This window comes from Physella acuta, unplaced genomic scaffold, assembly GCF_028476545.2.
Source record: "Physella acuta isolate Inbredline_101_S28 unplaced genomic scaffold, ASM2847654v3 ptg000653l, whole genome shotgun sequence".
NCBI lineage: Eukaryota > Metazoa > Mollusca > Gastropoda > Physidae > Physella > Physella acuta.
Window position 1 is genome coordinate 189,991 of NW_026732172.1, and position 26,015 is coordinate 216,005.

The window sequence follows — 26,015 nt, forward strand, 5'->3', positions numbered from 1 at the left end:
TGATTTTAAAGTTGGGCTGTCTCTAGTTAATAAAATAATCCTGCAATGGATTTCTGATGAAATAATCTCCACCCCCCCCCCCCCCCTACACCCATCCCCTGACCGATACTTTCCTCTGTTAAAAATTTAACTAGGTTAAAAAAAAGCAGATCAATATGGTCCGAGTTTTTATTTAACTGCGTTAAAATACGATGTTTAATGATGGCTATTTTACGGTACACATCTAGACTCTTGATTACCTTGAGATGTAATGGCGACTACTGGAAATCAATACGTCAAATATTTTTAATGTTGTTTTTTTATAGGCAAGACCGAAGTAGATTAAAGAAATAGCAAGTACGCGCATGCATGCTCTAGTCGCGTGTCCAGCTATAAAACCAATCAACGCCAATTAGATGTAGCCTGGTGTGCCAACTTTAGTTAGGTGTCTATGACGTAACATCTGAGGTGGCTATGACGTAAGATAATAAAGGTGTGGGCTGATGCAGCTTAAATCTGATGAAATTTGTTTCAATTCTGATGTAAGCCTCAAGCTGAATTGTTCAAATAGGTTTCATTTGTTTACCATTGTTTTAAAAACGTTTAGAGCTTCTTCAGTGTGATTGTAATTTTAAAATGTCCTATTGTCCTAAACTCTATAAAATGTCCTATTATCCTACACTCTATAAAATGTTTCGGGGACAACTCAAGAAAATATTCTGGTCACATTCACGTGATGAATGATTGGATAAATTCACGTTGATAAGACATTTTCCGGCTCAAGTAAAACTATTTTATGGGCACAGTTTGTCTGCTAAGAAAGACTTTATGGGTACAGTGCCTAGTAAAGAGTGACTTTATGGGCACAGTTTGTCTGCTAAGAAAGACTTTATGGGTACATTTTGTCTGAATAAGAGCACAGCTTTAGTCTGTCGAGTAGCCCTAGAAGGATCCTGACAGTCATGTAGGTAAACATTTGACAGGAAATGTACACATTACGTAAACATAAATAAACACACTAAGGAAATGCTGACCAATTGCAAAAAAAAATGAATAGTGAAGTAGACCTATAGCTGTATGTTTTTTATAACCTTGATGAAAGATTGTATAACAATACTGCGATCTCATTCATACATGATTGTATAAAGCACATTTTCTACTAAAAATTTAATAAGACATTGATCTCATAAGTATGTAAAAAAAAACCTTTAAATAATTTTTTTAATCAAATGCTATCAATATACCTCGATTATCGACCCGCATCGTGTATTATAGCGGGTGTTAAACGTCTGTCAAAAAGTGTTGAAAACGTTAAATTGGCGATTGATTAGCTACATGCAGTTTTAACAATGCGAAGTTAGGCGAGGGAAAACGTGTGTGAGTTTTTCTTCGCTGATTTCAGCTGACAGTTCGAGAACTGTTGGATGAACTGCTTGTAAACTTTAGCTGGAAATATTCTCTCTGCTTAACTATATTTGATGAGATTAAAAAAGACAACTATTGCTTAAATTCCTCCCCGTGTCATGTTTTATAAATCAGGGCGATTCGAATATACCGTGTCACTAGCCCAATGTGTGTGCTGCATCATGGGACTGTATGCAAATGATGCACACATGCATATGCATGAGGGCACGTGAAGGAGGTGTAGCTGGATTAAACGTGCTGGACACATTGATCAAAATGGACATTGGTCTTGCAGGTGAGAAATTTGAGTTGTCGATGTAAGATTTGTTTTCTCTGTTTCAAAAACTTTGAGTTGTTTAAGATTTGTTTTCACTTTAAAAAAAAAATTGAGTTGTCGTTGTAAGATTTGTTTCATGTGTTTCAAAAAATGTGTTTTCAAATGTAGATGTAGAATATATCTACTAGCATAATAACGTGCCCCGCCGCTATTAATTTCGTTAAACGTTTTGGATGGATGGACGCCAGAGTCCTGAATCTGAACTCAACACTTTCGGGTCTGCAGTCGAGCGCTCATCCACCTCGTCCCACAGAGTTAACTTATTACCTCAACAAATGAAATTTTTTTTTTAACCATTTCTCCGTTTGTTGGCTGCCAACCAAAAAAATTTTTTTTTACAATTATCTCTATAATTTACAATGACAGCCCCCTTTACTGCCCCCACCCCCCCCCCAATTACCCAACCATCAGACCCAACTGGCCCTATAGACCCCAGCCTGTGGACGTGAACCCGTGTATACCGTGTGTATCTCTAGCACCAATTGATCTGGTTTTACAGTGAGCAACAAGATGAACTACTCAGAGATCGAGCATGGACCTATGGCCGTCTACTGCCGCGGGCTCAAGAAAAGTGTGGGCTTTGGCAAGAGCAAGCTACATGTCCTGTGTGGCCTCAATATGTCGGTGCCGCATGGCTCCATGTAAGTCTGAAGGTGGGGGGGGGGCTGCTAATATGTCGGTGCCGCATGGCTCCATGTAAGTCTGAAGGTGGGGGGGGGGCTGCTAATATGTCAGTGTTATGTTATTCAGGATGGGGGTAATGGCTTTAATTGTAGCTGACTCGATTTATAATGTGAAAAATATCAGCCTATATGCTTTAATTAATTGACACAGACAAAATGTCTTGTATTAACTTGACCAACACAAAACTGTCTTGAACTAACTTGTCCAAGACAAAAAGACAAAATGTCTGGTATTGACCTTGACATGACCTTGACCACAGATACGGCCTGCTTGGTGCCAGCGGATGTGGGAAGACAACTCTCCTCAAGTGTATCATAGGACGGCTCAAGCTCAACGGTGGCCTCATTCTGACGCTAGGGAAGGAGCCGGGGTCAATAGGTCATGGTGTCCCGGGGCGGAGGGTAGGGTACATGCCACAGGTCAGTCAATGTTAGAGTTGTTTTTTTTTTAAAATCACAACTTAATTTTTTCTCTTGAGACCCCGTTTATTCATGATATTACAATGTATGTGTATGTGAATGTTTAGACGGATATTTTGTTAAGGAAATATTTTTCCCAACCAGGAACTCGCTGTTTTTATGAACTTCACCATAGCAGAGACGTTTTATTTTTTTGGCCGCTTGCACGGGATGAAGAAATCAGCCATTGAGTCACGGACCAATTTCTTGATCGGGTTCTTAAACCTGCCTGAACACGACCGTCGCATTGGCTGGCTCAGGTGAGTTTACATCTTGCTCAGGTAAGTTTACGTCTTGCTCAGGTGAGTTTACGTCTTGCTCAGGTGAGTTTACGTCTTGCTCAGGTGAGTTTACGTCTTGCTCAGGTGAGTTTACGTCTTGCTCAGGTGAGTTTACGTCTTGCTCAGGTAAGTTTACGTCTTGCTCAGGTGGGTATACGTCTTGCTCAGGTGAGTTTACGTCTTGCTCAGGTGGGTTTACGTCTTGCTCAGGTGAGTTTACGTCTTGCTCAGGTGAGTTTACGCCTAGCTCAGGTGAGTTTACGTCTTGCTCAGGTAAGTTTACGTGTCTTGTTAAACCCACCTGAACAGGTCACCCATCTCTTGTTAAACCCATCTGAACAGGTCACCCATTCTTGTTAAACCCACCTGAACAGGTCACCAATCTCTTGTTTAACCCACCTGAACAGGTCACCCATCTCTTGTTAAACCCACCTAAACAGGTCACCCATCTCTTGTTAAACCCACCTGAACAGGTCACCCATCTCTTGTTAAACTCACCTGAACAGGTCACCCATCCCTTGTTAAACCCACCTGAACAGGTCACCCGTCTCTTGTTAAACCCACCTGAACAGGTCACCCATCCCTTGTTAAACCCACCTGAACAGGTCACCCGTCTCTTGTTAAACCCACCTGAACAGGTCACCCGTCTCTTGTTAAACCCACCTGAACAGGTCACCCATCTCTTGTTAAACTCACCTGAACAGGTCACCCATCTCTTGTTAAACCCACCTGAACAGGTCACCCATCCCTTGTTAAACCCACCTGTATTGTCTACAGTGGAGGCCAACAAAGACGAGTCTCACTGGCCGCCGCCCTACTCCAGGAACCAGAACTCTTGATTCTTGACGAGCCCACAGTGGGGGTGGATCCAGTGCTGAGGGAGAGGTGACGCACATTTCACATTTCTAAATAGTATCTAGAGATAACTAATCTACTGATCGTCACTCCCTTGTGTTATCGCCATATATATATATATATATAACTGGTATTTTTTTCCAGAATCTGGGGACACTTGTTTGAAATCGCCAAGAGCAGTTTAAAAACTACAATAATCATCACGACACATTACATAGAGGAGGCAGCCGAAGCAGACAGGGTAGGTGGTAAATGCTTAGCGTTGTTCAGTCTTAACCCTCGTTCATTGGGTATGGCTCAGTCTTAGTCTTAGGGTTAACGTTGGCTCGTGGTTCATATATGGTCTCTGGGATAGAGGTCCTATCATCGTGAAGGTAACCGTTAAAAGGATGCCTGGAAATGTGCAGTCAACGTTTGGAGGTTGCTGGACATAAAAAGCGTGTTCTAACGTGTTTTGTTTTCACGTTTATGTTTGAAGATGGCCTTTACATGTAGTTGTGTCCTATCTACAGGTTGGTCTAATGAGAGGTGGGCGGCTGTTGGCAGAAGATAAACCGGAAGTGCTAATGACCAAATATGACCTGCTGGTAACACATTATTTACTCTTTCGTATTTTGTAACAGCACGTCTGTGATTTGTATTGTTAGTCTGTGAAGTTGGTTGGAATTTTCAGCTTATTTAACATGAATGCTTCTTATGAATGCTCGTTTCTGGCGCTAATGAGTGATCTTTCTGTGTTATCTTTATGTCTGATCTTTATGTCTGATCTTTATGTCTGATCTTTATGTCTGATCTTTCTGTCTGATCTTTCTGTCTGATCTTTCTGTCTGATCTTTATGTCTGATCTTTATGTCTGATCTTTATGTCTGATCTTTATGTCTGATCTTTATGTCTGATCTTTATGTCTGATGTTGAAACCTTTGTTTGACCTTGGCCAGAGTCTGGAGGCTGTGTTCCTACACCTATGTCACCGTGACCGCTTGCCTAACAACGACGACAGTGAGTTGCTTCCCTCTGTAACAGAAGCTTTACCCTACCAACACGACCAGGTAAACTATACGTTAGCAGGTAGACTATACGTTAGCAGGTAGACTATACGTTAGCAGGTAGACTATACGTTAGCAGATAGACTATACGTTAGCAGGTAGATTATACGTTAGCAGGTAGACTATACGTTAGCAGGTAGACTATACGTTAGCAGGTAAACTAGACGTTAGCAGGTAGACTATACGTTAGCAGGTAAACTATACGTTAGCAGATAGACTATACGTTAGCAGGTAGATTATACGTTAGCAGGTAGACTATACGTTAGCAGGTAAACTATACGTTAGCAGGTAGATTATACGTTAGCAGGTAGATTATACGTTAGCAGGTAAACTATACGTTAGCAGGTAGACTATACGTTAGCAGGTAGACTATACGTTAGCAGATAGACTAAAGTTTAGCAGGTAGACTATACGTTAGCAGGTAGACTATACGTTAGCAGGTAAACTAGACGTTAGCAGGTAGACTATACGTTAGCAGGTAGACTATACGTTAGCAGGTAAACTATACGTTAGCAGGTAGATTATACGTTAGCAGGTAGATTATACGTTAGCAGGTAAACTATACGTTAGCAGGTAGACTATACGTTAGCAGGTAGATTATACGTTAGCAGGTAAACTATACGTTAGCAGGTAGACTATACGTTAGCAGGTAAACTAGACGTTAGCAGGTAGACTATACGTTAGCAGGTAGACTATACGTTAGCAGGTAAACTATACGTTAGCAGGTAGATTATACGTTAGCAGGTAGATTATACGTTAGCAGGTAAACTATACGTTAGCAGGTAGACTATACGTTAGCAGGTAGATTATACGTTAGCAGGTAAACTATACGTTAGCAGGTAGACTATACGTTAGCAGGTAAACTAGACGTTAGCAGGTAGACTATACGTTAGCAGGTAAACTATACGTTAGCAGATAGACTATACGTTAGCAGGTAGATTATACGTTAGCAGGTAGACTATACGTTAGCAGGTAAACTATACGTTAGCAGGTAGATTATACGTTAGCAGGTAGATTATACGTTAGCAGGTAAACTATACGTTAGCAGGTAAACTATACGTTAGCAGGTAGACTATACGTTAGCAGGTAGACTATACGTTAGCAGATAGACTAAAGTTTAGCAGGTAGACTATACGTTAGCAGGTAGACTATACGTTAGCAGGTAAACTAGACGTTAGCAGGTAGACTATACGTTAGCAGGTAGACTATACGTTAGCAGGTAAACTATACGTTAGCAGGTAGATTATACGTTAGCAGGTAGATTATACGTTAGCAGGTAAACTATACGTTAGCAGGTAGACTATACGTTAGCAGGTAAACTAGACGTTAGCAGGTAGATTATACGTTAGCAGGTAAACTATACGTTAGCAGGTAGATTATACGTTAGCAGGTAAACTAGACGTTAGCAGGAAGACTATACGTTAGCAGGTAGACTATACGTTAGCAGATAGACTAAAGTTTAGCAGGTAAAATATACGTTAGCAGGTAGACTATACATCAGCAGATAGACTAAACTTTAGCAGGTAAAATATACAGATAATCTGCATGTGTCTTTCTGCATGTTTCAACATGATCCTTACGATGAAATATTTGTTGACAGGAAGCGGAAGCTCTGTACAGAAAGTACCCAGATGAAACGAATGACCTTCACCTTCTCGGTGCCAGACGAAAAAGGACGGATTATGGGACCGTTGTTGCTGGTAATGTAGAGCGGGTTCTGGTTGTGAGGTTTCTGGTATCGTTGAATGGGGCTTCAAGTTGTGCACAGTTAAGCCTGTGTGCAGTGAGCTTCTGTGGGTCTTTCCTGTGTCTTTCCAGGGTCTTTCCTGGGTCTTTCCTGGGCTTCTGGTAGGGCGTGGAAGGGTTTTATGAAGTTTCGGACTTTCGGTGGTAGTGTATTGAGATTTCGGGCTGTTTTAGACGGGATTAGTTGGACTTCTAGCGATGAGTAGTGATCAGTGGGGCTTCTTGTAGTGAGCAGTGGGGCTTCTCGTAGTGAGCAGTGGGGCTTCTTGTAGTGAGCAGTGGGGCTTCTTGTAGTGAGCAGTGGGGCTTCTGAAGTGTTCCATTACCTTCTACCTCTCGCCTACAAGATGTGTGTCACCACGTGATATGGTTCCATCCACCCAGGTCAGAAGACGTCGACCAGCAGAATGGTAACAGCCAAGTCCCTCCTACCCAGCAAGAAAAACATCAGTGCCGTGGCCATCAAGAACCTCATCTCTATGAAAAGAAACCTGGTGTAAGGATAAGTCGTTTTTTTGTGTCGTTTTAGGGACCTTGACCTTTACAAGTAAACTTGGCGAGGGTGGATTAGAACATTTGAATGTTATGGCAGGCCTTGGAGCTAGAAATATGTGCTAAAAGAGATCTGTTCATGTCTTTATATGTTTTTTAAATATACTAACTTACTTAACACAGTTGTGAGGACATACGTTCACTGATTTTTTAAATGCTCATAAATTTCTTAGACTTTTATTGTCACTTTCTTATACTTTTATCTTCATCTTTCATATACTTTTATCGTCCTCTTTCTTAGACTTTAATCGTCATTTTTCTTAGACTTTTATCGTCATCTTTCTTATACTTTTATCGTCCTCTTTCTTATATATTTATCGTCCTCTTTTTTATACTTTTATCATCCTCTTTCTTAGACTTTTATCGTCATCTTTCTTATACTTTTATCGTCCTCTTTCTTATACTTTTATCGTCATCTTTCTTATACTTTTATCGTCCTTTTTCTTATACTTTTATCGTCCTCTTTCTTATACTTTTATCGTCCTTTTTGTTATACTTTTATTGTCCTCTTTCTAATACTTTTATCGTCCTCTTTCTTATACTTTTATCGTCATCTTTTTTATACTTTTATCGTCCTTTTTGTTATACTTTTATTGTCCTCTTTCTAATACTTTTATCGTCCTCTTTCTTATACTTTTATCGTCATCTTTTTTATACTTTTATCGTCCTTTTTGTTACACTTTTATCGTCGTATTTCTCAGACTTTTGTCCTTTGAGTTCATGGTGCCGGTAGTTCAAATTATTTTGTTCTGTGTCTGCATTGGAGCCGAGCCCAGAGACCTGCGGGTCAGCATTTGTAACGAGGACATCGATGATCTGGGGAGTTTATTTCTTGGTTTTCTAAACAACAAAACTATAACCAAGGTGAGCACTTTTGGTTTTCTAAACAACAAAACTATAACCAAGGTGAGGACTTTTGGTTTTCTAAACAACAAAACTATAACCAAGGTAAGGACTTTTGGTTTTCTAAACAACAAAACTATAACCAAGGTAAGGACTTTTGGTTTTCTAAACAACAAAACTATAACCAAGGTGAGGACTTTTGGTTTTCTAAACAACAAAACTATAACCAAGGTGAGGACTTTTGGTTTTCTAAACAACAAAACTATAACCAAGGTGAGGACTTTTGGTTTTCTAAACAACAAAACTATAACCAAGGTGAGGACGTTTGGTTTTCTAAACAACAAAACTATAACCAAGGTTAGGACTTTTGGTTTTCTAAACAACAAAACTATAACCAAGGTAAGGACTTTTGGTTTTCTAAACAACAAAACTATAACCAAGGTAAGGACTTTTGGTTTTCTAAACAACAAAACTATAACCAAGGTGAGGACTTTTGGTTTTCTAAACAACAAAACTATAACCAAGGTGAGGACGTTTGGTTTTCTAAACAACAAAACTATAACCAAGGTGAGGACGTTTGGTTTTCTAAACAACAAAACTATAACCAAGGTAAGGACTTTTGGTTTTCTAAACAACAAAACTATAACCAAGGTGAGGACTTTTGGTTTTCTAAACAACAAAACTATAACCAAGGTGAGGACTTTTGGTTTTCTAAACAACAAAACTATAACCAAGGTAAGGACTTTTGGTTTTCTAAACAACAAAACTATAACCAAGGTAAGGACTTTTGGTTTTCTAAACAACAAAACTATAACCAAGGTGAGGACTTTTGGTTTTCTAAACAACAAAACTATAACCAAGGTGAGGACTTTTGGTTTTCTAAACAACAAAACTATAACCAAGGTAAGGACTTTTGGTTTTCTAAACAACAAAACTATAACCAAGGTAAGGACTTTTGGTTTTCTAAACAACAAAACTATAACCAAGGTGAGGACTTTTGGTTTTCTAAACAACAAAACTATAACCAAGGTAAGGACTTTTGGTTTTCTAAACAACAAAACTATAACCAAGGTGAGGACTTTTGGTTTTCTAAACAACAAAACTATAACCAAGGTGAGGACTTTTGGTTTTCTAAACAACAAAACTATAACCAAGGTGAGGACTTTTGGTTTTCTAAACAACAAAACTATAACCAAGGTAAGGACTTTTGGTTTTCTAAACAACAAAACTATAACCAAGGTAAGGACTTTTGGTTTTCTAAACAACAAAACTATAACCAAGGTGAGGACTTTTGGTTTTCTAAACAACAAAACTATAACCAAGGTAAGGACTTTTGGTTTTCTAAACAACAAAACTATAACCAAGGTGAGGACTTTTGGTTTTCTAAACAACAAAACTATAACCAAGGTGAGGACTTTTGGTTTTCTAAACAACAAAACTATAACCAAGGTAAGGACTTTTGGTTTTCTAAACAACAAAACTATAACCAAGGTAAGGACTTTTGGTTTTCTAAACAACAAAACTATAACCAAGGTGAGGACTTTTGGTTTTCTAAACAACAAAACTATAACCAAGGTGAGGACTTTTGGTTTTCTAAACAACAAAACTATAACCAAGGTGAGGACTTTTGGTTTTCTAAACAACAAAACTATAACCAAGGTAAGGACTTTTGGTTTTCTAAACAACAAAACTATAACCAAGGTGAGGACTTTTGGTTTTCTAAACAACAAAACTATAACCAAGGTAAGGACTTTTGGTTTTCTAAACAACAAAACTATAGCCAAGGTGAGGACTTTCTTCATCAGCCTCATTTAAGCTGAATGAAGCTTGTTTAGAATATCAGTTGTATTCAGCACTAAGATATGTAGGTAAAAACTCATTTTTTGCATCATTTGTTAACATATTTTATGAACTCTACAGCTTAATGCAACATTTGTGAACACAACTTAAGAGCTCTATATATTTAATTAGCGTTTTTGACTTAGAATGCTGTATCCCACACGTTAGAACTAGCCAATGGTCTGAATGTACAACACAACCTGCTGTATCCCATACGTTAGAACTAGCCTATGAATGTACAACACAACCTGCTGTATCCCACACGTTAGAACTAGCCTATGAATGTACAACACAACCTGCTGTATCCCACACGTTAGAACTAGCCTATGAATGTACAACACAACCTGCTGTATCCCACACGATAGAACTAGCCAATGGTCTGAATGTACAACACAACCTGCTGTATCCCACAAACATTAGAAGTAGCCTATGAATGTACAACACAACCTGCTGTATCCCACACGATAGAACTAGCCAATGGTCTGAATGTACAACACAACCTGCTGTATCCCACACGATAGAACTAGCCAATGGTCTGAATGTACAACACAACCTGCTGTATCCCACACGATAGAACTAGCCTATGAATGTACAACACAACCTGCTGTATCCCACACGTTAGAACTAGCCAATGGTCTGAATGTACAACACAACCTGCTGTATCCCACACGATAGAACTAGCCTATGAATGTACAACACAACCTGCTGTATCCCACACGATAGAACTAGCCAATGGTCTGAATGTACAACACAACCTGCTGTATCCCACAAACATTAGAAGTAGCCTATGAATGTACAACACAACCTGCTGTATCCCACACGATAGAACTAGCCAATGGTCTGAATGTACAACACAACCTGCTGTATCCCACACGATAGAACTAGCCAATGGTCTGAATGTACAACACAACCTGCTGTATCCCACACGATAGAACTAGCCTATGAATGTACAACACAACCTGCTGTATCCCACACGTTAGAACTAGCCAATGGTCTGAATGTACAACACAACCTGCTGTATCCCACACGATAGAACTAGCCTATGAATGTACAACACAACCTGCTGTATCCCACACGATAGAACTAGCCAATGGTCTGAATGTACAACACAACCTGCTGTATCCCACACATTAGAACTAGCTTATGGATGTACAACTCAACCTGCTGTATCCCCACACATTAGAACTAGCCAATGGTCTGAATGTACAACACAACCTGCTGTATCCCACACATTAGAACTAGCTTATGGATGTACAACACAACCTGCTGTATCCCCACACATTAGAACTAGCCAATGGTCTGAATGTACAACACAACCTGCTGTATCACCACACATTAGAACTAGCCAATGGTCTGAATGTACAACACAACCTGCTTTATCCCACACATTAGATCTAGCCTATGGTCCACACAATAGAACTAGCCTATGGTCTGAAAGTCTCAACCTGCTCTGCTGTATCCCCAGGTGATGAGGGACGACATTGACTCGGCCGTTATGGACGTCAAGATGGGCAACAGCTGGTCAGCAATGCACATCAAGCAAAATTTTTCGCTGGATTTGATCACTAGGTGGGATGGCATTGTGGCAGTTGATCATTTTCTTTCGGGGATGCTTATCCACCCCCCCCCCCCCTCCCTGGACACAATAGAAACATATTAGTTGTACAGAAACTATATACTTTAACCAATGTCCGCCCTACCCCCACGGAGAAAATGTTTGAAAGACAGCTGTGGATGCCATGACAGTGCTAAGTGCTGTAACTGTGACAGTGCTAAGTGCTGTAAATGTGACAGTGCTAAGTGCTATAAATGTGACATTGCTAAGTGCTGTACACGTGACATTGCTAAGTGCTGTAACTGTGATACTGTAAAGGCTGTCAGTGTCAATATTGTAAGAACTGTCAATGTTTAGTCCACCATGTATTGGCCAAACTCCGTTTGTCTACGGGCCGTTGAGAGACTTTGTTCCACCCCCAGGTACGATGAAGGTCTACACGCCAGCAACCAGACGATAGATGGCAGCACTGTCTGGCTCTACATGGACATGTCCAGTAAGTCGCCTGCTGCTGCTGCTTGTTATATGCACATATTGAAGTTGACATTAATAGATCAATACATTATCTTTACAAACTATTCAACGCTAACATTAATAGATCAATACATTATCTATACAAACTATTTAACGCTAACATTGATAGATCAACAGATTATCTTACAAACTATTTAACGCTAACATTGATAGATCAATAAATTATCTTTACAAACTATTTCACTAACATTGATAGATCAATAAATTATCTTTACAAACTATTTAACGCTAACATTGATAGATCAATAAATTATCTTTACAAACTATTTAACGCTAACATTGATAGATCAATAAATTATCTTTACAAACTATTTAACGCTAACATTGATAGATCAATAAATTATCTTTACAAACTATTTAACGCTAACATTGATAGGTCAATAGATTGCACAAACTATTAACGCTAACTTTGATAGATCAACAAATTGCCTTTACAAACTATTTAACGCTAACATTGATAGATTAATAAATTACGTAAACAAACTATTTAACGCTAACATTGATAGATCAATAGATTGCACAAACTATTAACGCTAACTTTGATAGATCAACAAATTGCCTTTACAAACTATTTAACGCTAACATTGATAGATTAATAAATTACGTAAACAAACTATTTAACACTAACAATGATAGATCAATAAATTATCTTAACAAACTATTTAACGCTAACATTGATAGATCAACAGATTATCTACACAAACTATTTAACGCTAACATTGATAGATCAACAGATTGCCTTCACCATACAATCCAGGGTCATGCTGGCCTTCAGGGATTTCTCGAGGATGCTTCTAGAATCTTTTGGGTACAACCCCAGCATCGCTAGCATACCTGTTGGGGTAAGGGACCACTGACCAGCACTCTATGAGAACCTCAGACAGTAGAGACGCTCTGCTCCACCTGGTCTATTCCAGACCTTACCGTTAGACAAGTAGACATATAGAAATAGACGTACATACATACATACACACATATACGAACATAGGCTTGTATTTCCCCAGCTTGCCAAACCTGTGTACGGTTCATTTAGCACAAGTTTCACAGATTTCATGGCTATGGGGCTGATAGTCAGGTATTACACTTCAACCATTTATCTGGTCTACGGGTAACTTTTACATTTAGACAGCCACAAGCAATTGTCTTTGGGTAACTTTTTGATTTAGACAGCCACAAGCAATTGTCTAGTGGATCAAATTTGATCAACTTTTACATTTAGACAGCCACAAGCAATTGTCTTTGGGTAACTTTTTGATTTAGACAGCCACAAGCAATTGTCTAGTGGATCAAATTTGATCAACTTTTTGATTTAGACAGCCACAAGCAATTGTCTAGTGGATCAAATTTGATCAACTTTTTGATTTAGACAGCCACAAGCAATTGTCTAGTGGATCAAATTTGATCAACTTTTTGATTTAGACAGCCACAAGCAATTGTCTAGTGGATCAAATTTGAGCAACTTTTTTATTTAGACAGCCACAAGCAATTGTCTAGTGGATCAAATTTGATCAACTTTTTGATTTAGACAGCCACAAGCAATTGTCTAGTGGATCAAATTTGATCAACTTTTTGATTTAGACAGCCACAAGCAATTGTCTAGTGGATCAAATTTGATCAACTTTTTGATTTAGACAGCCACAAGCAATTGTCTAGTGGATCAAATTTGAGCAACTTTTTGATTTAGACAGCCACAAGCAATTGTCTAGTGGATCAAATTTGATCAACTTTTTGATTTAGACAGCCACAAGCAATTGTCTAGTGGATCAAATTTGATCAACTTTTTGATTTAGACAGCCACAAGCAATTGTCTAGTGGATCAAATTTGATCAACTTTTTGATTTAGACAGCCACAAGCAATTGTCTAGTGGATCAAATTTGATCAACTTTTTGATTTAGACAGCCACAAGCAATTGTCTAGTGGATCAAATTTGATCAACTTTTTGATTTAGACAGCCACAAGCAATTGTCTAGTGGATCAAATTTGATCAACTTTTTGATTTAGACAGCCACAAGCAATTGTCTAGTGGATCAAATTTGATCAACATTTTGATTTAGACAGCCACAAGCAATTGTCTAGTGGATCAAATTTGATCAACTTTTTGATTTAGACAGCCACAAACAATGGTCTAGCGGATCAAATTTGATCAACTTTTTGATTTAGACAGCCACAAGCAATTGTCTAGTGGATCAAATTTGATCAACTTTTTGATTTAGACAGCCACAAACAATGGTCTAGTGGATCAAATTTGATCAACTTTTTGATTTAGACAGCCACAAGCAATTGTCTAGTGGATCAAATTTGATCAACTTTTTGATTTAGACAGCCACAAACAATGGTCTAGTGGATCAAATTTGATCAACTTTTTGATTTAGACAGCCACAAACAATGGTCTAGCGGATCAAATTTGATCAACTTTTTGATTTAGACAGCCACAAGCAATGGTCTAGTTGATCAAATTTGAGCAACTTTTTGATTTAGACAGCCACAAACAATGGTCTAGTGGATCAAATTTGATCAACTTTTTGATTTAGACAGCCACAAGCAATGGTCTAGCGGATCAAATTTGATCAACTTTTTTATTTAGACAGCCACAAACAATTGTCTAGTGGATCAAATTTGATCAACTTTTTGATTTAGACAGCCACAAGCAATTGTCTAGCGGATCAAATTTGATCAACTTTTACATTTAGACAGCCACAAGCAATTGTCTAGTGGATCAAATTTGATCAACTTTTACATTTAGACAGCCACAAGCAATTGTCTAGCGGATCAACTTTGATCAACTTTTACATTTAGACAGCCACAAGCAATTGTCTAGCGGATCAAATTTGATCAACTTTTACATTTAGACAGCCACAAGCAATTGTCTAGCGGATCAAATTTGATCAACTTTTACATTTAGACAGCCACAAGCAATTGTCTAGCGGATCAAATTTGATCAACTTTTACATTTAGACAGCCACAAGCAATTGTCTAGTGGATCAAATTTGATCAACTTTTACATTTTGACAGCCACAAGCAATTGTCTAGTGGATCAAATTTGATCAACTTTTACATTTAGACAGCCACAAGCAATTGTCTAGCGGATCAAATTTGATCAACTTTTACATTTAGACAGCCACAAGCAATTGTCTAGCGGATCAAATTTGATCAACTTTTACATTTAGACAGCCACAAGCAATTGTCTAGCGGATCAAATTTGATCAACTTTTACATTTAGACAGCCACAAGCAATTGTCTAGCGGATCAAATTTGATCAACTTTTACATTTAGACAGCCACAAGCAATTGTCTAGTGGATCAAATTTTATCAACTTTTACATTTAGACAGCCACAAGCAATTGTCTAGTGGATCAAATTTTATCAACTTTTTTTTCAGTGCTACATTTTTCCTGGCTTGTGGCCTCACAACGCTGGTCTTTGTTCTGGAACGAAAGGAAGGTTTGATGGAGCGTATGATTGTGGCAGGTAGGTCTTGATGGAGCGTATGATTGTGGCAGGTAAGTCTTGGTGGAGCGTATGATTGTGGCAGGTATTCTTTGTGGAGCGTATGATTGTGGCAGGTAGGTCTTGGTGGAGTGTATGATTGTGGAAGGTAAGTCTTGGTGGAGCGTATGATTGTGGCAGGTAGGTCTTGGTGGAGTGTATGATTGTGGCAGGTAGGTCTTGGTGGAGTGTATGATTGTGGCAGGTAGGTCTTGGTGGAGTGTATGATTGTGGCAGGTATGTCTTGGTGGAGTGTATGATTGTGGCAGGTAGGTCTTGGTGGAGGTGGGTTTGGTGAAGCGTATGATGGGGCAGGAGGGTTAGATGGCGCTTATGATTGTAGCGTGTAGTTCTATGTGTAGAAACTTGATTTAGCCTACTACTGCTGCTATTGCTAATATGAAGAATGTACTCTAATGACGCCTCTTTCTACTTCAGGCGTTGCACCCATCGAGATCATGATATCCCATGTACTGACACAGCTACTTGTGATGTTTGGACAAGTTTTGCTCATGTTCGCCATTGCTCTCTTGGTCTTTAATGTGAGAACCTTTACCATCATTTCTCTACATCTTTAGGCCGTGATGTTGCTGTAAGAATTTAACTATGCAAACACGATTTGTGACGTTTGTGAGATAACTACACTACCACAGCAGTGATTCACATAAAGGGATGAAAGTGTAAACAATTAATGTGGGAAACACGGTCGGGGTATGAGATCCTTTAATCATGGACGCCATCATCATGGAATTAACTTCGTATCCTCAGCCCCCCCCCCCTCCACCCTACCCACTCAATGGAATCTATTTTGGTTTCAGATGACGCATTTTGGGAATATATTCTGCGCCATTAGTCTGGTCATACTGCAAGGTCTGTGTGGCATGACTTTAGGTAAGTCAAGATCTGTTGACATGACTTTAGGTAAGTCAAGATCTGTTGACATGACTTTAGATAAGTCAAGGTCTGTGTGGTATGGCTTTAGGTAAGTCATGATCTGTTGACATGACTTTAGGTAACTCAAGGTCTGTGTGGTATGGCTTTAGGTAAGTCAAGATCTGTGTGGCATGACTTTAGATAAGTCAAGATCTGTTGACATGACTTTAGGTAAGTCAACGTCTATGTGGCATGACTAAGTCAAATACTGTGTGGCGTGACTAAGTCATGGTTTATGGTTTCCATTTGATTCCTAATCTGGCTCTGTGATTGATGCTGACAATATTCCCACTGCCGCCAGTTTCACCAAGCAATGTTTACTTTCAGGCATGGTTATCTCCGCCTGTTGTACGTCAGAAAACACGGCCATTCAAGCAACGTTGGGCATTATGTACCCGTCTTTATTTCTTAGTGGTGAGTCAATGGAGCGAACACATAAACTGAGAGAAACACACCACACTCCACATAAACAGAGACAAACACCACACATTCCACATAAACAGACACACACCACACATTCCACATAAACAGAGCGAGACACACACCACACATTCCATATAAACAGCGAGACACACACGACACAATCCACATAAACAGAGCGAGACACACACCACACATTCCATATAAACAGCGAGACACACACGACACAATCCACATAAACAGAGAGACACACACCACACATTCCACATAAACAGAGCGAGACACACACCACACATTCCACATAAACAGAGACACACACCACACATTCCATATAAACAGCGAGACACACACCACACATTCCATATAAACAGCGAGGCACACACCACACATTCCACATAAACAGCGAGACACACACCACACATTCCATATAAACAGAGACACACAACACACATTCCACATAACAGAGCGAGACACACACCACACATTCCACATAAACAGAGCGAGACACACAACACACATTCCACATAAACAGAGACACACAACACACATTCCACATAAACAGAGCGAGACACACACCACACATTCCACATAAACAGAGCGAGACACACAACACACATTCCACATAAACAGAGACACAAAACACACATTCCACATAAACAGCGAGACACACACCACACATTCCACATAAACAGAACGAGACACACAACACACATTCCACATAAACAGAGACACACAACACACATTCCACATAAACAGAGACACACAACACACATTCCACATAAACAGAGCGAGACACACACCACACATTCCATATAAACAGCGAGACACACACCACACATTCCATATAAACAGAGCGAGACACACAACACACATTCCACATAAACAGAGCGAGACACACACCACACATTCCACATAAACAGCGAGACACACACCACACATTCCATATAAACAGAGCGAGACACACAACACACATTCCACATAAACAGAGCGAGACACACACCACACATTCCACATAAACAGAGCGAGACACACACCACACATTCCACATAAACAGCGAGACACACACCACACATTCCACATAAACAGAGAGACACACACCACACATTCCACATAAACAGCGAGACACACACCACACATTCCATATAAACAGCGAGACACACACCACACATTCCACATAAACAGAGACACACCACACATTCCACATAAACAGAGCGAGACACACACAACACATTCCACATAAACAGCGAGACACACCACACATTCCATATAAACAGCGAGACACACACCACACATTCCACATAAACAGCGAGGCACACACCACACATTCCACATAAACAGAGCGAGACACACACCACACATTCCATATAAACAGAGACACACAACACACATTCCACCTAAACAGAGCGAGACACACACCACACATTCCACATAAACAGAGCGAGACACACACCACACATTCCACATAAACAGCGAGACACACACCACACATTCCACTTAAACAGAGCGAGACACACACCACACATTCCATATAAACAGAGACACACACCACACATTCCACATAAACAGCGAGATACACAACACACATTCCATATAAACAGAGACACACAACACACATTCCACATAAACAGAGCGAGACACACACCACACATTCCATATAAACAGAGCGAGACACACACCACACATTCCACATAAACAGCGAGACACACACCACACATTCCATATAAACAGAGAGAGACACACAACACATTCAATATAAACAGCGAGACACACACCACACATTCCACATAAACAGAGCGAGACACACACCACACATTCCACATAAACAGCGAGACACACAACACACATTCCACATAAACAGAGACACACACCACACATTCCATATAAACAGCGAGACACACACCACACATTCCACATAAACAGAGACACACCACACATTCCACATAAACAGAGCGAGACACACACCACACATTCCACATAAACAGAGACACACAACACACATTCCACATAAACAGCGAGACACACACCACACATTCCACATAAACAGAGAGACACACACCACACATTCCACATAAACAGAGAGACACACACCACACATTCCATATAAACAGCGAGACACACACCACACATTCCACATAAACAGAGACACACCACACATTCCACATAAACAGAGCGAGACACACACCACACATTCCATATAAACAGCGAGACACACACCACACAATCCACATAAACAGAGAGACACACACCACACATTCCACATAAACAGAGCGAGACACACACCACACATTCCACATAAACAGAGCGAGACACACACCACACATTCCACATAAACAGAGCGAGACACACACCACACATTCCACATAAACAGAGACACACAACACACATTCCACATAAACAGAGACACACAACACACATTCCACATAAACAGAGCGAGACACATACCACACATTGCACATAAACAGCGAGACACACACCACACATTCCACATAAACAGCGAGGCACACACCACACATTCCACATAAACAGAGAGACACACACAACACATTCCACATAAACAGCGAGACACACCACACATTCCATATAAACAGAGCGAGACACACACCACACATTCCACATAAACAGCGAGAAACACACCACACATTCCATATAAACAGAGACACACAACACACATTCCACATAAACAGAGCGAGACACACACCACACATTCCACATAAACAGAGCGAGACACACACCACACATTCCATATAAACAGAGATACACACCACACATTCCACATAAACAGAGCGAGACACACAACACACATTCCATATAAACAGAGACACACAACACACATTCCAGATAAACAGAGCGAGACACACACCACACATTCCATATAAACAGAGAGCGACACACAACACATTCAATATAAACAGCCAGACACACACCACACATTCCACATAAACAGAGCGAGACACACACCACACATTCCACATAAACAGCGAGACACACAACACACATTCCACATAAACAGAGACACACACCACACATTCCATATAAACAGCGAGACACACACCACACATTCCACATAAACAGAGACACACCACACATTCCACATAAACAGAGCGAGACACACACCACACATTCCACATAAACAGAGACACACAACACACATTCCACATAAACAGAGCGAGACACACACCACACATTCCACATAAACAGAGACACACAACACACATTCCACATAAACAGAGCGAGACACACACCACACATTCCACATAAACAGAGCGAGACACACACCACACATTCCACATAAACAGCGAGACACACACCACACATTCCACATAAACAGCGAGACACACACCACACATTCCACATAAACAGAGAGACACACACCACACATTCCATATAAACAGCGAGACACACACCACACATTCCACATAAACAGAGACACACCACACATTCCACATAAACAGAGCGAGACACACAACACACATTCCACATAAACAGAGCGAGACACACACCACACATTCCATATAAACAGAGACACACAACACACATTCCACATAAACAGAGCGAGACACACAACACACATTCCACATAAACAGAGACACACCACACATTCCACATAAACAGAGCGAGACACACACCACACATTCCACATAAACAGCGAGACACACACCACACATTCCACATAAACAGAGAGACACACAACACACATTCCACATAAACAGAGACACACACCACACATTCCATATAAACAGAGACACACACCACACATTCAACATAAACAGAGCGAGACACACAACACACATTCCATATAAACAGAGACACACAACACACATTCCACATAAACAGAGCGAGACACACACCACACATTCCATATAAACAGAGAGAGACACACAACACATTTAATATAAACAGCGAGACACACACCACACATTCCACATAAACAGAGCGAGACACACACCACACATTCCACATAAACAGCGAGACACACAACACACATTCCACATAAACAGCGAGACACACAACACACATTCCACATAAACAGAGACACACACCACACATTCCATATAAACAGAGACACACAACACACATTCCACATAAACAGAGCGAGACACACACCACACATTCCACATAAACAGAGACACACACCACACATTCCACATAAACAGAGAGACACACAACACACATTCCATATAAACAGAGCGAGACACACACCACACATTCCATTTAAACAGAGACACACAACACACATTCCACATAAACAGAGACACACAACACACATTCCACATAAACAGAGACACACACCACACATTCCACATAAACAGAGAGACACACAACACACATTCCATATAAACAGAGACACACACCACACATTCCATATAAACAGAGCGAGACACACACCACAAATTCCACATAAACAGAGAGACACACAACACACATTCCATATAAACAGAGACACACACCACACATTCCATATAAACAGAGCGAGACACACACCACAAATTCCACATAAACAGAGAGACACACAACACACATTCATATAAACAGAGACACACACCACACATTCCACATAAACAGAGAGACACACACCACACATTCCATATAAACAGAGCGAGACACACAACACATTCATATAAACAGAGACACACAACACACATTCCACATAAACAGAGAGACACACCACATATTCCACATAAACTCTAGTAGTAATCAAGTATTGGAATAATGTATAAATGAACACAACTGTGAGTAAAATGGATATTATTTTTTTATATTTGTGTGCATGTGTATTGGTGTGCATGTGCGTGTGTGTATAAAACAGACATTTGACATTTCAAAACTCTCTAACATTCTAACACTAGGAACCATCTGGCCAATCGAGGCTATGCCCTTTTGGCTGAGAAAAATTGCCCTCGGGCTCCCAATGACGTACCCAACATACGCAGTGCGGGCCATCATGGGGAGGGGGTGGGGCTTCGATATGACCCTCATCTGGTCAAGCTTCTGCATCACCATCGCCTGGATCATCATCAACTGCTCTGTGGCTGCCATCATCCTCAAGTTCAAGAAAGGCTAACGTCTGCTGTCATTACTGTAGGATCATATGTTTAACGTCTGCTGTCATTACTGTAGGATCATATGTTTAACGTCTGCTGTCATTACTGTAGGATCATATGTTTAACGTCTGCTGACATTACTGTAGGATCATATGTTTAACGTCTGCTGTAGGATCATATGTTTAACGTCTGCTGTCATTACTGTAGGATCATATGTTTAACGTCTGCTGACATTACTGTAGGATCATATGTTTAACGTCTGCTGTAGGATCATATGTTTAACGTCAGCTGTCATTACTGTAGGATCATATGTTTAACGTCTGCTGTAGGATCATATGCTGTCATTACTGTAGGATCATATGTTTAACGTCTGCTGTAGGATCATATGTTTAACGTCTGCTGACATTACTGTAGGATCATATGTTTAACGTCTGCTGACATTACTGTAGGATCATATGTTTAACATCTGCTGACATTACTGTAGGATCATATGTTTAACGTCTGCTGTAGGATCATATGTTTAACGTCTGCTGTAGGATCATATGTTTAACGTCTGCTGACATTACTGTAGGATCATATGTTTAACGTCTGCTGACATTACTGTTGGATCATATGTTTAACGTCTGCTGACATTACTGTAGGATCATATGTTTAACGTCTGCTGTAGGGTCATATGTTTAACGTCTGCTGACATTACTGTAGGATCATATGTTTAACGTCTGCTGTCATTACTGTAGGATCATATGTTTAACGTCTGCTGTAGGATCATATGCTGTCATTACTGTAGGATCATATGTTTAACGTCTGCTGTAGGATCATATGTTTAACGTCTGCTGACATTACTGTAGGATCATATGTTTAACGTCTGCTGACATTACTGTAGGATCATATGTTTAACGTCTGCTGTAGGATCATATGTTTAACGTCTGCTGACATTACTGTAGGATCATATGTTTAACGTCTGCTGACATTACTGTAGGATCATATGTTTAACCTCTGCTGACATTACTGTTGGATCATATGTTTAACGTCCGCTGACATTACTGTAGGATCATATGTTTAACGTCTGCTGTAGGATCATATGTTTAACGTCTGCTGACATTACTGTAGGATCATATGTTTAACGTCTGCTGACATTACTGTAGGATCATATGTTTAACGTCTGCTGACATTACTGTAGGATCATATGTTTAACGTCTGCTGACATTACTGTAGGATCATATGTTTAACGTCTGCTGACATTACTGTAGGATCATATGTTTAACGTCTGCTGTAGGATCATATGTTTAACGTCTGCTGTAGGATCATATGTTTAACGTCTGCTGACATTACTGTAGGATCATATGTTTAACGTCTGCTGTCATTACTGTAGGATCATATGTTTAACGTCTGCTGACATTACTGTAGGATCATATGTTTAACGTCTGCTGTAGGATCATATGTTTAACGTCTGCTGTAGGATCATATGTTTAACGTCTGCTGACATTACTGTAGGATCATATGTTTAACGTCTGCTGACATTACTGTAGGATCATATGTTTAACGTCTGCTGTAGGATCATATGTTTAACGTCTCCTGACATTACTGTAGAATCTTATGTTTAACGTCTGCTGACATTACTGTAGGATCATATGTTTAACGTCTGCTGTAGGATCATATGTTTAACGTCTGCTGACATTACTGTAGGATCATATGTTTAACGTCTGCTGTAGGATCATATGTTTAACGTCTGCTGACATTACTGTAGTATCATATGTTTAACGTCTGCTGACATTACTGTAGGATCATATGGTTTATGTGTTTATGTCATTACTATAAGATCACATAGTTTATACGTCTTTTAATATTTACTTTAGGCGCATTGTTTGAGTTAACTTGAGGTGTAGAATTCTGCAAATATAAAAACAATTGTCGTGAATACTGTTATTGTAAATAAAAAAAACTTGACTTCACATTCACATTGGATTAAAAATATAAAAGGTTTATTTTTTCATCTTCTTCTCATAAAGATACTCTCTATACTTTCATAATGTGTTTGTTAAATGTTTAGTTTTTTAGACTTAATTTATTAACTTTAATGAATTAAATTAAGTTTGGTGGTATAAAGTATAAAGCTACGTAGAACGTATCAGGGGCAAAAACCTCTTGCTTTTTTATTGTAAAAAAAAATAACCTTAAAAATACAGTATCTTTATTAGGAGCCAGATCATGATATTGGTTAATTTAATTAACTTTTGAACTTTTTTTAACTTGAGAAATTGATGTTAAATAACCACTACAGTCATACTAATACTAACTGAAGCCCCCCCCCCCTCCTCCAATGTCCCGACTGTGTTAAGGTCAGAAATTGTATGAACTACTAGCATTCCAAATGTTGAAGGAATCTAATAAAGTGTTACCCTTTTTATAATATCTGTAGAGAATTTTTATGACAATAAAACTTTAATGAAACATTATTTTTCTTTATTTTCATTGGTTTGTTTTACAATCGATAATTTTAGTGAAATATACTTTCTCTTCTTTAACCATATTTGAACGGCACGCCTAATGATATGAACAAGGAAAAATGTTTGTAAAAAAAAGTTTTTGTAAGAGTAAAATATTGTGGCCAAATAGCTGAGCATTAACAAAACAAAACAAAAACACGGTCTAGATCTATATGAATGTTAAGAGAAAGGTGTTTTGAACATTAGAATATACATATTTTTTTTATTTTTGTAAAACCTACTGGTAAATAAAAATAAAATATTTTTTCCCGAAATTGGAGAGACGAAACTCTTATTAGATACAAGGGGTCAAGGGGGTAAGTATTGTTAGGGTTAGGGCTAGTGGTCGGGCTGGGGGTTGGCTTGTGTGTTACTGTTAGTGTTAGAGTTATGGTTATGTTAAGGGTTAATGTGGTGATTACAGCTTGGGTCCGGATTACGTTTTAAGTTTGAGTTTGAGTTTCGATTTGGATTAAGGTTAGGGTTTGTGTTGGATACTGGGTTACAAACAGAGCTATGATTACTTTCGTTCGTATGTGTGTGTATATGGCTATATACACATATAAAAATATGCGTGTGTGTCTCATGCATCTACAGCCTTCATTCGTTGATGAAGTTGAAAATACTTTTAAGAAGGTTATTGCCATTAAAAATAATATCGGAGGGGCGGCGTACCGGCAGCTGCCTGCAGTTTGACGTCCAGCCAGAGTCTCCATACGTTTAATTTTTAGAGAGCGCCATACACTGACATACTTCGGGCTACAACAACCATGGAGGGCCTATATAACATAAAGGCCCATATTTAGTTGTGTATGCGTCTGACGAATTGAACCAACATAAACAGAGACACACCACACATTCGGGTGTGGGGAAATTGCGAGACGCGAAAAGCGAAATGGCGAGGCGGGAAAATGCGAGAAGGTAATGCGAGACATACCTGCGGAATTAAGGGTAAATAGCGAGACACTTTTTGCGAAAAAAGTTTTTTCCTTTTTTTTCCATCTTTATTTATTTCAATTATTTTTTTTTAAATATTTCAAAAATAAACAAGCATTTAACCATACCCTTTAACACGAGTGTTGTATGTTGTTATTTTTTATCTAGATACTAAGAAGATAGATAGATCTATATGTAGATCTATCTATTAAAAGATCCTAACATCGTTGCTGTGCTACTGTCATCGCCCGCTCTTGTTAGCGAGAGGAAAATCCCGTCTCAGTCGGCATTAATTTAAAAATCTAGCTCGCTCATGTTTATACAAACGTGAGCTGTGTCATTGTGAATTGGTATAATCTTGTCAGCAGGAGAGATATTTTGCAACATCTATTTATGGATTTTTGTACTTGCAAAAAGTGTAAAAGTATAAACAATTCTAAAAAGTGCAATTTTTTTAATTAAGTAATTTTAATTACAAACAAAATTTACAAACAAAATCTTCTGAAACAGTCCTCAAACACACCTCGTAACACCATCTTTCACACATAGTACACCCAACCCAGTTCATTAGACTCCCATTTATACATTTTTCTTTTGCT

General features: G+C 39.3%; 1 protein-coding gene across 1 annotated transcript; it reads left to right on the forward strand.

The window, feature by feature from the left end:
* Positions 1 to 1,561: 1,561 nt before the first annotated feature.
* On the forward strand, positions 1,562 to 22,017 carry LOC131948630 (ABC transporter G family member 20). The gene is made up of 20 exons (XM_059310241.1): positions 1,562 to 1,678; positions 2,220 to 2,361; positions 2,664 to 2,823; positions 2,968 to 3,122; positions 3,921 to 4,028; positions 4,143 to 4,239; positions 4,511 to 4,585; positions 4,937 to 5,047; positions 6,645 to 6,744; positions 7,175 to 7,286; positions 8,044 to 8,206; positions 11,490 to 11,593; positions 12,002 to 12,075; positions 12,840 to 12,955; positions 13,118 to 13,188; positions 15,493 to 15,581; positions 16,038 to 16,141; positions 16,418 to 16,490; positions 16,860 to 16,946; positions 21,800 to 22,017. Exons 1-20 carry the CDS (start codon positions 1,576 to 1,578, stop codon positions 22,012 to 22,014), a joined length of 2,259 nt encoding a protein of 752 aa, XP_059166224.1. The 5' UTR covers positions 1,562 to 1,575; the 3' UTR covers positions 22,015 to 22,017.
* Positions 22,018 to 26,015: the final 3,998 nt, after the last annotated feature.

Excerpts from the sequence above, each read along its gene's own strand:
- LOC131948630 (XM_059310241.1), top strand. The coding sequence starts at position 1,576 with ATGCAAATGATGCACACATGCATATGCATGAGGGCACGTGAAGGAGGT. Across the intron at positions 16,491-16,859 it reads TCTGTGTGGCATGACTTTAG|GCATGGTTATCTCCGCCTGT; the intron begins GTAAGTCAAGAT and ends GTTTACTTTCAG. Across the intron at positions 16,947-21,799 it reads CCCGTCTTTATTTCTTAGTG|GAACCATCTGGCCAATCGAG; the intron begins GTGAGTCAATGG and ends TTCTAACACTAG.